This window comes from Pyxicephalus adspersus, chromosome 5 (assembly GCF_032062135.1).
Source record: "Pyxicephalus adspersus chromosome 5, UCB_Pads_2.0, whole genome shotgun sequence".
Taxonomy (NCBI): Eukaryota; Metazoa; Chordata; class Amphibia; order Anura; family Pyxicephalidae; genus Pyxicephalus; species Pyxicephalus adspersus.
The window spans coordinates 824,520-841,323 of NC_092862.1; the positions used below are offsets into that span (position 1 = coordinate 824,520).

At 45.4% G+C, this 16,804-nt stretch overlaps 1 protein-coding gene across 1 annotated transcript; it reads left to right on the plus strand.

The window, feature by feature from the left end:
- Positions 1 to 7,520: 7,520 nt before the first annotated feature.
- THEM6 (thioesterase superfamily member 6) lies at positions 7,521 to 13,924 on the plus strand. The gene is made up of 3 exons (XM_072410523.1): positions 7,521 to 7,640; positions 10,003 to 10,529; positions 12,850 to 13,924. The coding sequence occupies exons 2-3, from the start codon at positions 10,023 to 10,025 to the stop codon at positions 12,958 to 12,960; spliced, it is 618 nt and encodes a 205-aa protein (XP_072266624.1). The 5' UTR covers positions 7,521 to 7,640; positions 10,003 to 10,022; the 3' UTR covers positions 12,961 to 13,924.
- The last annotated feature ends 2,880 nt before the right edge of the window (positions 13,925 to 16,804 follow it).

A 16,804-nucleotide genomic window follows, 5' to 3' on the forward strand; every position in this document is an offset into this window, starting at 1 on the left:
TAATGCCTAATCTTCAACACCCCAAATAATGGCACCTTGACAACGAAGCAGAGAGATAAAAGGAAATGTAGGCTAACTTACCTGGTCTATGCTGAAGGTAAGTTTCCAAAATGAATGACACTGGTTGGGATATTCAGGGTAGTAGATGTAGACCCGACTGACTGGAAACTGTTAGTATTCAAATGTAATAAAATAATAAAATGACATTTCCCTGGATGTGATTGGACATGAGTTTGTAATATTGGAATTCTTCCCGTGTCCCGGCCCGGTAAATATCAGAATGGTTGTCAGCCCGCTTCTCCTATTCTTTCAGGGTGATTCCTGCTGGACCTCAATGAGCAGCGCGGGCAGGGTGACAACACCGCTGCTAATTACAAGGCGGAGACCTAACGTTGTCAGGCTGACACAGAACCTCCAGGTACAGAGATCATAAAGACTAAAGATTTAAATAGTGTATTGGTTGTGTCCTTCAAATAGTGGGCGGCACGAGTTCTTGTAAAATCTTGTAAATATATATCATTAAATCTGAAGAGCCAAAGTATGAATGGGGCTTAAAATATATCTCATTTTATTATTTACATTAGGTGCAGCTTGCTGAGTGATGTGTTGGTGTAACCATTCTAGGTATTATATGTTTTTCCATCCAGAATGACAGCACCATGTTTATTTAGCCATCACGCAGGGTCACCATTTGTTTCCAGGACTAAGATGTCAGCTCCGACATAACACAATCCTGTATATCTCTGTGTCTGTGTGGGTTTGGGCTGTGAAATATCTCACACAGATCTGCTCAGCCTCTCATCTTGTAATTGGATACAAAGAAAAAATGATTCAGTCTGATCACTGGGAGAGAGGAGACTGAGGACATGCTTCCTTCTGCCCGCAGCAGACTGGTGACAAGACTTGCACAGCATGGTACAGCTTGGCAATGCTGATGAATTCCTAGGAGTGATTTCTGTGGCTCGGCTCTGTTAGCTATTCACCCAGTTTATTTTACCAAGTGAAACAACAGCCGTGTTTAAAATAGATTCCTTATCTGTGTGTGCGGCCCACCGATATGACATTTCCTGAATTCCATCATCCCACACAGAGGGTGTGCACGTCCGATATCACGCAACATATGGCACAACTTAGCAGAAGAACTTCTACACCAGGGGTGTCAATCCCAAATACACAGAGGGCCGAAATTAAAAACTTAGACCAAGTCGGGCCAAACTTTATTTATTGAAAAAATTGAGAAGTTTTTTTTAACAGATTTTTGTTATTTAAAGTTTATTATTAAATTTATTAAATATCGGTGAGTTATGTCTAAGTATTACATCCTACAATGAAATTTACATTTCCATGCAAAAAATTGTATTGCTTTTTGCATGGAAATGTGCACGGCATTGGAGCGCTAGGGAGGTTAATCCATAACTAACAAAAATAAACCCCTACACACACTTTAGGGTTGAAAAGACGAATTTCTATCTATCTATGCAGGCTGTGTAATGTTCATCCTCTTACATCACAAGTTTGTCTGACACTAAATATTACACTATGCAGTTTCTAATGGAGTGAAATAAACACAATGCCCCTGGTAGTCAGGCACCATGTGATCACTGCCTAGGCTTTGTGTTATATGATGGGTGTACAGGCATGATGACTATGTATTGCATGTATTGAAAATGATGATGTGAGGTGGTAACGCGGGCGGACCAGATTTAGTTCATTTTCAGAATTCTTTGGGTGGGCCAAAAAAAAGGATCTTGAGGGCCAGATTGGCCCCTCGGGCCATAGTTTGACACCCCTATTCTACAGGGTCATTGCACCTGGGGCCCAAATCCAATTGTATATCCAGATGTTCATCTCCATCCCTGTTCAATCAATGTTACCAATATTATTACCAATAATGAAATCTTTATTGATCATTCCACTGATATTTCCATCAAAGCCCCTCCATGTGCCAGCCGGTGGTGTCAGCTTGGACCCGGAGCACCTTGCCCTTGGTACGGCCCAGTGATCTTGTTGTGTATGGAGGGCACAGAAGGGAAGTGAAATATTCCCGATTCCATATGTTACTCCCTCACCAAATACATAAGGAAGGCTTCTCTGAGGTTTATATTTTGCATCCATTGTGCCGGTGGGGGAGCGAAGCCCCGGCTCCTCCAGCTGTAGTAACACAACCCCTGTATATCGGGATAATTTGGTGATGCCCATGGGGAAGGGGATTCTCATCTCTTTGCTTCTTACCAATAAATTGGGATCATCATTACATCCCGCACTCGGCATGTCGGAAGGAAGGGAAATATTCTGTTGTCTAAATGGATCAGATAAAGCCAAGAAGCCGTATTTGCTGAGGATCCGTGATCATGGTAACCAAATCTCCCCACAACTAACCCAATATACTGCTATGGCGGCCCAGAAACTCTGCAATAGGGAGATGAGGGCCGGAAATAAAAGAGGGGGCAGTGGGGGTATAAAGATGGGGTATTACCTGATGGACTGCAATATTTCATGACACATTTCCAATGGAGTGATAGAAATGATAATGTCCCCAGGTCCTCCATTGCCTCTCCCCTTGGAATGATATATCACCCACATACGCCATAGTGTATTCAGCTCACCATTTGTTCTGCCATTCCTTGCTGCAATCTTCTATCCATTGTAATAAATTCTGTACATTAAACATAATTCTCTGAAAAATGAATACATTGTGATTGCAGAAGGATGGGAAGCAAACAATGCAATCTGCTGGAGGTCATCAGGTGGGAAGTCACAGGTGACACGCCTCGGATGACTTTGGGTTTTGTCATTATGGGGTAAAATAACTCAAAGTAAAGAAAAAAAAAACAGGTTGGTCCTGTTACCTCCGAAAGGCCGTCACCGGCTTCAGTCCGTATAAAACAATTCAGCAAGAAGGTCGAGGAACAAGCCAGCGCTCCGGAGAGTCATGATGAGGAACCTGCTGCTAAGTGCTGCCGTGCTGCTCTGCGTAGTCCAGCTAGGTAAGGAGGAGAGAGACCTCTGCTTATTCCAGGAAATTATTTGGGGAAATTAAATCTGCTACAAAATAGTTTATTGAAATCATAAACAAAAACAATTAACAAAGAGCAGATTACAAAATCACATGTATGATTTCTGATGGGGTAATTCATTCTCAAGCTTTTCTGTGGGAACCTTTTTTAACAAAAATCCTTGCACATGATTGGGTATTCTCTGCTATGTGATCCAACACATTCACTAAGCATAAGTGAATGATCCCTTGCGGAGTAAAAAGTGAAAAGCCTAAACTACTATATATAATCCATTGCATCGCAATAGATTTAAACCCCCTGCACACATACAAACTCCATGCATGTAGCTGATGCCATGGCGAGGATTCCAACCTGGGATACCAGTGCTGCCAGGCGGGAATGGAAACCTCCAAATCCCCATTCATATGTATACATAAAGGAAAAACAATATGATACAATGCCATGGTAAACTGTCATGTATTGCACATGTTGTGGCATAGATAGAGTTACACTTATAGGTCTGGATTCACCTTGTCTATTCACCTAAGGCAGGAAGTAATACACCCGCTTTGATGGGTAGCAGTGCTGGGTTCTCCTTGCCCCCTCCATTCCCATTTTGCTTGCCAGTCTTTGGTTTGACATTTTCCCTGCATGCCGGTGAATCTTTGCTGGAGGAGGGGGAACCACGAGCGGGTTATTGATTACAATAATTGCACCAATCACAGCCATCAATGCAATCAATGTAACAAATGAAAATGTCATAATTAGAGATGAGAAGATCCAGAAATCGTGGCCTCCAAATTTAATGAATTATTTTACCAGTGAATTTATTTTTATTTTTGTGCACAATCGTCACAATGTGTGTTTGTGTCATTTTGTGTGACATTTCCCTATTGTTGTCCATTGATTCCGCCCTCCCCAGGAATTCCCGCCATGCAATGTAAACTCTCAGATATATACAGTTTATTCAGTCTTGTCTATGGCAGGGATTATAAGCCATTGTTACTGATCCTGCTTGTCCGGTTCTGTGGGGATTTGGGCTGTCACACCCCGTTTTACTATTTTCACTACAAACTGGATTTTTTTAATGACTTCTTTTCTGGAGAATTGTGCAACTCCCCCATCATGGCTGCAGCTAAATATCAGAATCCTTCACAATGAGGAAACTCCCTGCAATGCAAAGAACACTAAAGACCCATTCACATCTTTCTGGACACGAATTGTTAGCTCATTGCGGTGCCATTTATTTAGAAGGTGTCAGTGTGTCAGCCCATTCATGTGATGGACCATTTAGACTATTTCATGTGCTTATGTTAATTCTTTTTATATAATTGACTGGCAATGCACCAAAATGTCAAAAAAACATGCATACACTATTTGTGTGGCACCTCACAGCTCATGTTGTGTGTTGTGCTGCACTGCAATGCATTGTGCCCGAGCTGTGCTGCATTGGGCTGTCATTTAAAATAAACAGCGCACAATGTACTGATCCATGCAAAGGTTACCCACAATGCAATGTACGTGAAAGGTGTGAATGGGCCCTGTGCATTCACATACACTTGTATTATCAGAATGCACCATGATGCCAAGGTGTGATTGTCATGCCCAGCCTGATATGAAACAACATTGCTGAAGAAAGATTAATAGACTGAAATGAATTTCTTACATTGTCTGCATGGTCATGTGATTTTTTTAACTCATCGTGGGTTTTTTTCTGTTATATTTTTAGGTGAACTTTGCATGCAAAGTTTGCTTCTTCCACCCCCTGCAGCCATTTGCTACCTTAGAAGTTTAAAGAATTTGCCAATTATTAAAAATGATTCCTGCCAGTCCTGGCACCTGGTAGCTAGGTGATGACAGCGCTGGGACCTGGGCAGGAAATACTGCGGGGACATTCCCCAATGCGTCATTCCTCCAGCATTTCACTGACAATGCACTGTAGGTTGTCAGAATGCGCTGCAATGCAATGTGTTTATTCTGCAGCCAGCAATGCAGCGCGGTCATAGGACATGAAGGACGCTGGCGGCCAAACTGCAATGGATCTGGTGCAAGATTAAAACTATTTGCCAACTAAAAGCAATATAATACATATTTATCAATTATACGATCCACTAAGCCTTATATTATTATATTATATTATGTACATGTCTGATGCGTTTCGCAGGTGGATTTTCTGCTTCTTCAGGGGACGGGTTCTCAGGGCACCAGCTGGGTAGGGGCATGGAACATTATGAAGGATTTAATGCGTAATTTACTCTCATAGTCAGGTGCTGAGCTGAAGGCTGCAGAGTAATTTGAGGCTTGCAAGTCCCGAAGAAGCTGGAAATCCGCCTGCGAAACGCGTCAGCCTTGTATATATCAGTCTTACTGGATCATATAATTGATTCTATACAGAACTAATGTTTTTATGTCAATGTCAAATAAAGTTTCCAAAGATGTTAATGACATTTGTACCACCTTACTTATTAATAAGAGCTTTATGTTTCATGTTGTGTAATGTTTCTAGGGATGTGACTAACTGAGAATTTGTGCTTTGCTTGTATATGGGGAACCTTATAAAATCAGAAAAGTTCTCTTTATGTATTGTAAGGATATAAATGGAAGTAATAATGTTCCCGTTCTTACAGGCTACGCATTTCAGTGCTACACCTGCACTATGGCTATCAGTGACGATTCGTGCAAAACGGTGACCAACTGCACCGGCTCCACTCCGTTCTGTGGCACCTCAGTGAGTAAGTAAAGCTGAATTATCTTCCGGGGCCCCAGAAATCCAGCTTTGCCCCAGCTGAAAGGTCAAATGCCCAAACCCAAATGTAATACCTGGGTCCCCCTCACCTGTTGATGTTCACATTGTCAGGTGGCACTTGGAGGTCCTCAGGTTTTAGGATTTAATGTTGCCCCCCCCCCATGCAGGCTGGGGTTGGTGTTATTCCCGGGTCCCTCGGATGATGGGGATGTGGTAGAGATTCCATATTCTGCTCCTCACCTTGGATCTCTTTTGTTTTTCCTCCCCCGCAGTTGATGGTGTTTTCGTGACATGGATCAGCAAGTTTTGCTCAGCTGCCTGCGTCACCGCCAATCAGAACTTCACCGTGGTGTCAGCCTCGGAAACTTGCTGTACGTCCAACCTCTGCAACGACAAGAAGATTGGAGACGCCAACAGCATGTTCAACTTTGGCAATGGGGCGGGCGGGTTGACCAGTAGCGCCATGCTGATGGTGGCCCTCGCTCTGCTAAGCTTTATTTTTGCCTTTTAAACCCAACTCTTTCAGATGGTGGAAACGTGAACAAGAGGACCTGTCATGTTCATATGTAAAAATCCTGCCTCTATCAAACCCCCCTCCTGCCCCCTACAACCCCCTTCTTGCCACCATAAAACCCCATCCTCTCTCTTGCTCTCTCCTGCCCCCTCCTGTCATATCGGTTTGTCCTGGTTGGTTGTAGGATGGATCTCCATGAATCTGGCTTAATTCTATAGGCATTGGTGACCACATTGACCAAGATAGGAATCTGAGGATCTTTCTGTGGTTGGCTTCTTGTACCCCTGTTGGTGATATGTTTGGGTGCTCTTCCTGAATTGGCCTCTTCTTTCATGTGGGGACCAGTTCTGGCCTCCATAGTGCTAGAATTGTCTTTGTGGGCACAATGAGTCGGAGAAGATGGAGATTGGGATAACGGGAAATAATAAATAAGGCCATGGTGGAGAAGGGGCAACGTTTAGGTATATTGTAGGGGTATAAGGAAGGGGTAGTGGGAGGGGGATGAAACCAAACCAAGGGTCTATGAAGTCACTACTACAATACCAACTGTTCCTTCTATTCTATCAAATATCTGTATTATTGGTCAACTATAGGTGCCAAGAGGGACCCCTGAAATGGGAGACCCCTGGACTGGGAGGCCCCTGGACTGGGAGACCCCTGGAATGGAAGACCCCTGGACTGGGAGACCCCTGGAATGGAAGACCCCTGGACTGGGAGACCCCTGAAGTGGGAGACCCCTGAATTGGGAGACCCCTGGACTGGGATACCCCTGAAATGGGAGACCCCTGGACTGGGTTACCCCTGAAATGGGGGACCCCTGGACTGGGATACCCCTAGACTGGGATACCCCTGAAATGGGAGACCCCTGGACTGGGATACCCCTGAAATGGGAGACCCCTGGACTGGGAGACTCCTGAAATGGGATACCCCTGGACTGGGAGGCCCCTGGACTGGGAGGCCCCTGAAATGGGAGACCCTTGAACTGGGGGACCCCTGGACTAGGATACCCCTAGACTGGGAGCCCCTGACTTCATTCCTCCCTATATTTATAAATGGATACAGCCCATATCCCCCCCACCCCGCCCGGAATGGAACATTCCGCTCTGTGGCAACTAATTTGCAATTCTAGGCGGGACGATTCCACTATAGAGAAGAATAGGGGGAGATCGGTCACAGCACATCTCTAAATTGCCTTTGTGACAGCGATAAATGTACACAGCTATGGAGTATAGCGATTATAACTAATGGAAAATGTGTTTTGGGTGAGAATATTCTGTGGGGTGGGGAATATATTCGTCACAGGATATTGGTCTCCCCCCCGGTAGTGTGGATGGTTGGTTCCCCGGGTAAAAGTCAGTCAGGCTTCAGGAAGATCGCTGGTGAGGTGAGTTCATTCATTTCCCGGGAGATAGAGGGGGTGGGGAGGGGACTATAGGGGTACAGTACTGGGGGGGTATATAGGGGAGGGGGACTATAGGGGTACAGTACTGGGGGGTATATAGGGGAGGGGGACTGGTGGGGTATAGTACAGGGGGGCTATATGGGTACAGTACGTAGGGGTATATAGGGGTACAGTACTGGGGGGTATATAGGGGAGGGGGACTATAGGGGTACAGTACTGGGGGGTATATAGGTGAGGGGGAATATTGGGGTACAGTACCGGGGGGTATATAGGTGAGGGGGTATATTGGGGTACAGTACCGGGGGGTACGATGAAAGGAAAGAAGCAAGCAGTGTGGGGGTGCACTGCAGGGAAAATATTATGGAGGGGGGTATACTAGGGAGGGGATCATAGGGGTAGGCAGGCAGTGGGGCCAGTGGGGAGGGGGCAGTATAGAGGACACAGTGAAAGGGAGGGGGCCAGTATAAGGGAAACAACGCATTAAGGAGGGCAGTGTAAAGGACACAGTGCAGGGAGGGGGGCAGTATTGGGGACAGTATAGGGGACACAGTGCAGGGAGAGGGGGCAGTATAGAGGACACAGCGCATGAAGGGGGGCAGTATAGGGGACACATTGCAGGGAGGGGGGACAGTATAGGGGACACAGTGAAAGAGAGAGGGCCAGTATAGGGGACACATTGCAGGGAGTGGGGCAGTATAAGGCACACAGTGCAGGGAGGGGGGCAGTATAGAGGACACAGCCCATGAAGGGGGGCAGTATAGGGGACACATTGCAGGGAGGGGGGCAGTATAGGGGACAAAGTGCAGGGAGGGGGGCAGTATAGAGGACACAGTGCAGGGAGGGGGCAGTATAGAGGAAAGAGTGCAGGGAAGGGGCAGTATTGGGCACACAGTGCAGGGATGGGGCAGTATTGGGGACACAGCGCATGAAGAGGGTCAGTATAGAGGACACAGTGCAGGATGGGGGGGTCAGTATAGGGGTATGGTGGGGGGTCAGTATAGGGGACACAGTGCAGGGAGGGGGCAGTATAGGGGACACAGTGCAGGGAGGGGGCAGTATAAGGGACACAGTGAAAGGGAGGGGGTCAGTATAGGGGACACAGTGTAGGGGGAGTCAATGTTGGGGAATGGTGCTAGCTCGCTGTACAGTGGGGCCCCTACATGACTTCCAGGTTGGCTGTGCAGAATTGGGGGTTGGAGGGGTAACAGGTATTATAACAACCCATCTGCGGTGTAATAGAAGAGGTTTGGGGTTATATATTGTGGTAGAGCAAATAATGATATAATGGTGCATCCAATCAGACGGCACTGCACTGATCCTGCCTCCTGATTGGTTGGGCTGATATATAATATACGGTGACCTCACATCTTCCCCATTGATCATTGTGATTCCATAATAACTGTGACCCGAACTCCGAATGAATATAAAGATTATAATTCTCCTCAGCCGATCTCACCCCGTGCCAGACCAAGTGGTAATATTATCATACTGTATTTGTATAGCACCAACAAATAACGTATCGCTGTACGTTAAATAGGAAGACATCACATTCCAATCCTGGACCTCTCTGTGCTGGCTGCTCTGCAATCAGACAATACACCTGGATCTAGGCCTGTGATTGGCTAATGAAGGATCAGCAGCCAACAGATGTGTCGTCCTCCTCTCTGAACCCTTTACTAAGTTACCAGCATTGTGCAAAGCCATAAGTCTGGGTGTGAATTCTGTGACAATGTCTGCAGTCAGCCGAGGAGTCCCCCAGTACAATAATAGTGAAATGATGGGGAAGAGGTCACTTACCGTTGTGTGTGCCAGGGTGAAGGTGCAATGTCTATGAGAGCGCCCCCCCCCTTGAGCACCTGACCTGTTTATTGTATGCTGAAGAATGCACAAAAGTCCCCATTTTTATAAAATTAAATAAATAATTTAGTTTTTACTTTTTAATAAAGTCACTGTATATAACAATTACACTATTAAATAGATGACGCTGCAGATGAACACTGCTGCCTGAAGGTGGCAGTCTTTTCCTTCATCCTGAATGCTTTGTATTGTCAGCAGAACCTACAGGAGATCACCAATCATAGCTGAGGTCACATGACCAATTTTCAATCATTGGTGGGGCCCGGGGTTGTCACCGTCATCCAAGATTTGCAGCAAAGAATTGACTGCTGGTCAATTAACAGTGTATAATAATTTATACCCCCCTTGGGGTGCGGGGGGCTAATCACAGGCAGATTGTGGGGGGGATAATAATTTTGTTCTGCTGATCATCCTGTAGATGGCACCATTTGATCGATCATCATGACCAGCACCATGATTATTTCTGACATCCTGTCTTCTTCTTCAGGTCCCCTACAAGCACTGATCATGTGGCTCGTGGTGTCTATTCTCGGCCTGACCACCATTTTATTCTCCCTGGTGGATGTCTGGTATTTCCTCCGTGCGTTCCTGGCGGTGCTGAGAGCTCGGTTCCAGCCGGTGGTGAAGGATCTATTGAAGGAGCACACTTTCTCCGGATTGGTTCTCCCCCACGACTTGGATTTCCTCCTCCACATGAACAATTCCCGCTACCTCAGGGAAGCCGACTTCGCCAGATTGTCCTACTTCACTCGCAGAGGCCTGTTCGGGGCCATACACTCGCTGGGGGCCGGCATGGTGATGGCCGCCTGCACTGTCCGCTATCGCCGCTCTCTGCGCCTCTTTGAGGCCTTCGAGATTCGCACTCGTCTGCTGTGCTGGGACGACAAAGCCTTTTACGTGGAGCAACGCTTTGTGGCACCAAAAGATGGCTTTGTCTGCGCCGTTCTGCTGAGCCGCCAACACATCACCGGAAACACCCCCGACAAGGTTGTGCAAAGCATGTGCAAGAGAAAGGTGAGCCAATGGGAAGGAGCCGTACTCCAGGGTGGTCCAATCACATTTCATGATGGGTCCGGGTATAGAAAGGACAGCACTGCAGATGTCACTGCAGCCTGAAGGTGGCGATGTTTACTTGCAGACGGAAGGCTTATGTGTCATAGTGATCACAGGACTGGAAACCACTTTGATTGGTTCCCCATAGTTTAGGGGTGGGAGCTGTAGATGACTATGCATGGAGAGCCAGTGATTGGGCTGTGTTAGCTGGCACCTCTTCAGGGAAGGAGCAAATATTACTGAAGTCCTTTAATCTTAGATTGGCGTCATCTTGGATTCAGTGAGGTGACACCCCTGGGGTAAGAAGGCACTTAGGGGAGTTTGAAGGTTTACAACCCTTGCAATATCTTTTTTTCTACTCCCAGCTGATTGGCTGCTCAGAATAGGGACACGCCCCAGCACTGCAGTATTCTATTGGTCATACAGATTGTTATAATTTTATGGTGCAAGGTCCTAAATCAAATAACAAAATTGTCAGACGGTAACGTAAATAATCAGGGATTATATTCTGTTTGTGTTCACTAACATGATCGATTTATAATTTATCTCATAAAAACAATAACGTAAATATCATGTGATGAAAAAGTGTAACTATCATTTATTTCCTTCAGAGGGGCGGGGTTCTACTTTCAGGAAATATACTCACTGGCCACTTTACTAGGTACACCAACTGCTTGTCACCCCAAATATCTGATCAGCCAATCACAAGGCAGCAATACATTTCAGGACAACCTGCTGAAGTCCAAACTGAGCATCAGAATGAAGAAGAAAGATGATTTCAGTGACACTGGGACATGTTGTGGTTGTTGGTGCCAGGCGGCTGGTATTTCACAAACTGAAGATCTGCTGGGATTTTCACCCCAAACCATCTCTGGGTTTTATAGAGAATAGTCTGAGAAAGGGAAAGTACCCAATGAGGGGCAGATCTCTGGGTGAAAATGCCTTGTTGATGCCGGAGATCGGAGGAAAATGGGCAGACAGGTTCCAGCTGATAGAAAGGAAACAGGAACTCCAAAAACCTCTGCAGGAGAGATCTCAGAATGTACAACACATCCAGCTGTGGAGCAGATGGACTACAGTAGCAGCAGGGGATCCCACCGGGGGCCACTCCTGTCAGCTGAGAACAGACACCACAATTCATGCAAGCTCCCCAAAACAGGACAAACATCGCCTGGTCTGATGAGTCTCCATTTTTGCTGCAACATGCGGATGGAGGGGTCAGGATTTAGAGCTAACAACATGAAAGCATGGATCTATCCTGCCTGGTATCACCGGCCCAGGCTGGTGGGGGTGTAATGATCGTGGGGGTGTATTTTCTTGGCACATTTTTGGCCCCTTAGTACCCCCTGAGCATGGTATAAATTCCCCAGCCCACCTTAGTAGCCCGCAGTGTCCCCGTCTTGTGATGGCTACTTCCTGCAGGATAACGCACTGTGTCACAAAGCTTCAATCATCTCAGACCACTTTCATGACAATGGGGTCACCGGACTCCAATGGCCTCCACAGTCACCAGATTTCCATCTTATAGATCACCATTGGCATGTGGAGGGCAGGAGATTCCCATCATGGATGTGCAGCCGACAAATCTGCAGCCAATGCGTGATGTTATCATTTCAATATGGAGGAAAATCCATGAGGAATTATTCTTGAACCTTGTGAAATCTGTGCCATGGAAAATGACAGCAGGTCCAACCCAGTACTAGCCAGGTGTACCTAATAAAGTGGCTGCTGAGTGGATATACGTTTTTGGGGTTTTGGTTCTGCAAACAGGTTAGGCTGTGTGGTACTAATAGGCGCCAGGTGCTTAGGGGGCAGCCGCTATTGGACAGACTTTTCAGTCAGTCGTACAAAAGCAACTAACAAACAGGCAGACAGTGCTGGGAATTTCAATATAAAGCTGTGCCCAGTATTTATATAGCGCTGACATATTACGCAGCGCTGTACAAAGTCCATAGTCATGTGACCAGCTGTCCCTCAAAGGAGCTCACAATCTAATGTCCCTATCATAGTCATATGTCATTACCACAGTCTAAGGTCAATATGGGGGGAAGCCAAATAACCTAACTGCATGTTTTTGGGATGTGGGAGGAAACCGGAGTACCCAGAGGAACTCCGGCTGATAGTGTCCTGGCTGAGATTCCAACCTGAGACCCAGCGCTGCAAAGGCCAGAGTGCTAACCACTGAGCCACCATGTTTCCTGTTTTAAATGTTTAATTGTAAGATGAGCACTTCATACCACAATCTTGCTTTACGTCCCTGTGTGTATTTCTCTGTCCGCAGGTGGAATCTCCAGGATTCCCTGATGAGGTTATGCACTGGATTGACTACAACGACAACAACAGCCAGAAGCTGAGAGCAGAGAGCGGAATGCCTCACACTAAAGACCAGTAGCATCACTGGTCCCCTTTATATCTGCTGATCCTGCCCGGTGTAGTGCAGCTAGTTTAGGATTGCGGCTCCAGTGTAGTTCTCCAGATCTGTAAATAGAAGCTGTATCATTCCTGCCGCGGATCCTCCAGGAGAGCGCTGTATGCTGATTACAGGTAGATGTGTGTGAGGGGTTCCCGGCCTTGGCATATTCTGGAAGAATTGTATATTACGTTTTATTTTGTATTGTAAGCTTTAATTTATTAGCAACAGCACACAAGACACAACGGCCCTGACCTCAGATCTTACCCGCACCTTCTAATAATTGAGGGACTGCAGATTCCATGCTAGTTCTTGTTTTTCAGCAGTTGTGTTGCTGCATTTGGGCTGGTTGGTCTGCATGTTGCTGTTTAAGTCATTGGAACATTACAGCTGTTAATTCATCCTTAACATTTGGCTGGTCAGGTGTCTGAAGGTTCCCATTTATCCCGGGTATGGTATAGTTAGTAGTAGTCACATTTATCCGGACGGCTCTCCGCCATTCCTGGTTACTTCTTCAGTCCTGTTCAGTGTCACATTGTTCACATGGATCGCCTTCATCTAATCCCCATGGTGTCATATATTGCATTTCTAAGAACATGACAGAAGCTGTGAAAGCGCCATGGTATTTCTTGTGTACCGGTTGTCCTCTCTGTTCAATGGATGGAGAAGATAACTAGGCTGAAAGAGATGTAAGAGAAGAAACACTGGAACAACCACAGGCAGCACAGTGGCTCAGTAGTTCACTCTGGCCCTGGCAGCGCTGGGTCCCGGGTCCCATATCCCAAAAAACATGCAGTTAGGTAATTGACTTCCCCTTAAAATTAAACTGTGGTATTGACATATGACTATGGTAGACATTAGACTGTGAGCCCCTATGAGGGACAGCTAGTCACATGACTATGGACTTTGTACAGCGCTGCGTAATAAGTCAGTGCTATATAAATACTAGTTAATAGTAATATTAACCAACCCTAAACGGGGGTTTCAGCATCATCCTTCTTACATATATAGTGCCGTTTTACCATCCTTACCCCACCGTGAATAAATCATCACTCCCCATACTTCATGGCACCAGTTATTGGATTCAGAGTGGAGTCTCCATGCTTCATACTCCCCACCATATTCTCGGACAATTACAGTCCGCCATGACACTTAAGATGACACCATGGTGATTGGAGCAAGGTTACCTGGGGTTGTTGGGCTATGACTGACACCCAGAGCTGAAGAAGCTTCTTGGATGAGAGATGAAACGTCTTCTATATAGAGAAGTTACTGACTACTACCCGCTGCTTGAGCCAGAGTTTGGGATGGAATTTTCCAGAATGTTCCTTCTCTCTCATAGGCACCACCATGCAGCTCAGCGCCATGTTGCATGATTTTCTCTGAGCACCTTATATGCCATGCTGTTATCTTATTCGAGTCTTCCAGACAATATGACACCTTTGTATGATTGATATCCCATACCATGTCCAAATAATGGTGCGGCCATCTTGTAGGATTCTGGCTGTGTTCGGGACTGAGAATGTCTACAGCAGATGGGGCAGAAAAATCCTCTTTTCTTAGTGGTCCCAGCATCTTGTGCTTGCATGCTTATTAATATTGTATGTGTGGTACTGGCCTGGCAATGCCTTCATAGGATGCCATCTTTATTATTAATTATGGGCATTATTCATCATCAGATTTCTAGGCTGTGCTGGCAGAGATGACACAGCCTGGTAATACAGATGTCCGGGTGATTCGTGGCTGTCAAATGTCTTACACAGATTAGCCCTTGCTGCAGCCTCTCCCCAGAGACTGAGGAAATGTTTCTGCAGCAGACTGGGTAGTCTTTAGTGAAGCTGGGGCATTGAGCAAACCTGGAATAGATTTCTTCTAAGTCTCTTGCTATTTCTTAGCTAATGTTTTGATTTCTGAACCAGATCTATTCCAGGTTTGCTGGATCACCCAGCTTTACTGACGAAAGTGTCTCCTCTCCAGTCTTTAGAGCTTTAATAAACCAATCCCATGATCTCAGCGTCAATGGAGGTGAATCGGAACAATGATGCTGTTGCTATATGACAAGTCAGGGATTCATAACAGAAAGCCACTGGTGGGTCCAATGCAAAGCAAACGTAAGTTTCTTGGACACTGCGCTGTATTTTCATTATTATTATTATTATTATTGAACAGTATTTATATAGCGCCAACATATTACGCAGAGCTGTACTTTAAATTGGGGTTGCAAATGACAGACAGATACAGACAGTGACATGCCCATATTGAATTCCCAGTACCCAGCAACTCATGCAGGTGCCAGGTAAGAAGGTCAAGCTTGTTTGGCTTGGTCCTTCAGGTTCATAAAAGGAGACCTAAAGAAGTTCTCTGCGTTATTTATTGGTCATTTTCCTGGTTCTGGCTCCTATTTGTGGCCCATAAGCCAGGGACCCCCTTGTGCCCATCACGTTCAGCGCCATCGGACAATTGGTTGTTGGAGATCTTTCGGCAGAAGTTGGGATTAAATTCCCCATCTGTCCTCCTTGGTGAGGAATCAGGTGATTCTAACATTAAAGTGGACCTGTTGCTGTATCCGGCATGCACAAAGCACAGCTTTATTTAAAACTCAAGCTTGAACAAACATACAATGCATAAGCTTTAAATATAAAATCTATCTCAGCTTTACAACATTTATTCTAAAAATAATCTCTCTAAATAACATAGAATGTGCTGGATGGAAATGGTAACTAATTAACAAGTGGACCCTTTCTATCCATGGAATGTATTATATGTCAGATATATTCGGTGTCTTCAGACAGAAATAATTAAAAGTTTATAGATTAATGATGTGAAATATTGATATGGTGCCTATTTATAAAACTGAAGGATTTGTAGGAAATGGATATTTTTGGCCTTCTTTGTCTATTTATTCCTAGCTTAATTTGATGATTTTTTAAGAGGATTTTTTTAAATTGCTAATTTTATTTTAGTAATATGAGGAGAATGAGGTTTTTCCTGCACATAACTGTGATAAATACAATGGCTACAGCTTGATGAATGTGACGGACTACAGTATTCTTTAACAAAGGGCTCTATTTATAAATGATTCCCTTGCTGATTCACTCCAGATTCATTAGCTGTGCACTTATGAGTTTGGCCACTAGATGGCAGAACAAGTCATTGTGTTTGATAGGAAGGGATGGAGGCAGCCATCAGTCAGCGAATTTCAGACACATTGAGGGGTGAATCATTTATAAATAGAGCCCAAATTGTTTGATGCTGACCTAAAATCCAATCTTATAAGAAAGTGTCATTCTTCTTCCAAAGTAGAAAAAACTTTTTTTTTAATTGATATACAATGACTTCCTTTGTGTTTGGCTTGATGCACAGACAGAGCTTCCTGGGATTCATTCCGAGCTCGGCGTTCCCGATGACGTATGTCCGATCACACATGTTGTTGAGGCAGCTCGTTGAAGTCAATGAACCTTTGCACAATGCCCCACCATGCGCTTTACTCTGCATTGTGGCTGCTGGATTGCAGGGTGTTGATTGTCTTGGTATGTCGGGGGTCATCACTGCATTGCAGCACAGGAGCTACTCATTAAAATGCATGTCATGCCTTGGTTACGCGTTGTGGTCACTGCAATGCATTGCCCATGATGATGCGCTGCACCAGGCATTAGGTTGCCAATTACAATGACCTGCATGGCACATAGAACGGATGCATTTCAGCTTGTGGTGCCGCCATGCAGGAGTGTGACCAATGTGATTGTTCTAAGGATCTGTAATTCCTGGCTATAGATGGCCATGCAGTGTTATTTGCACCTCTCTGTGCTCTGTATGAAGGGTTCCC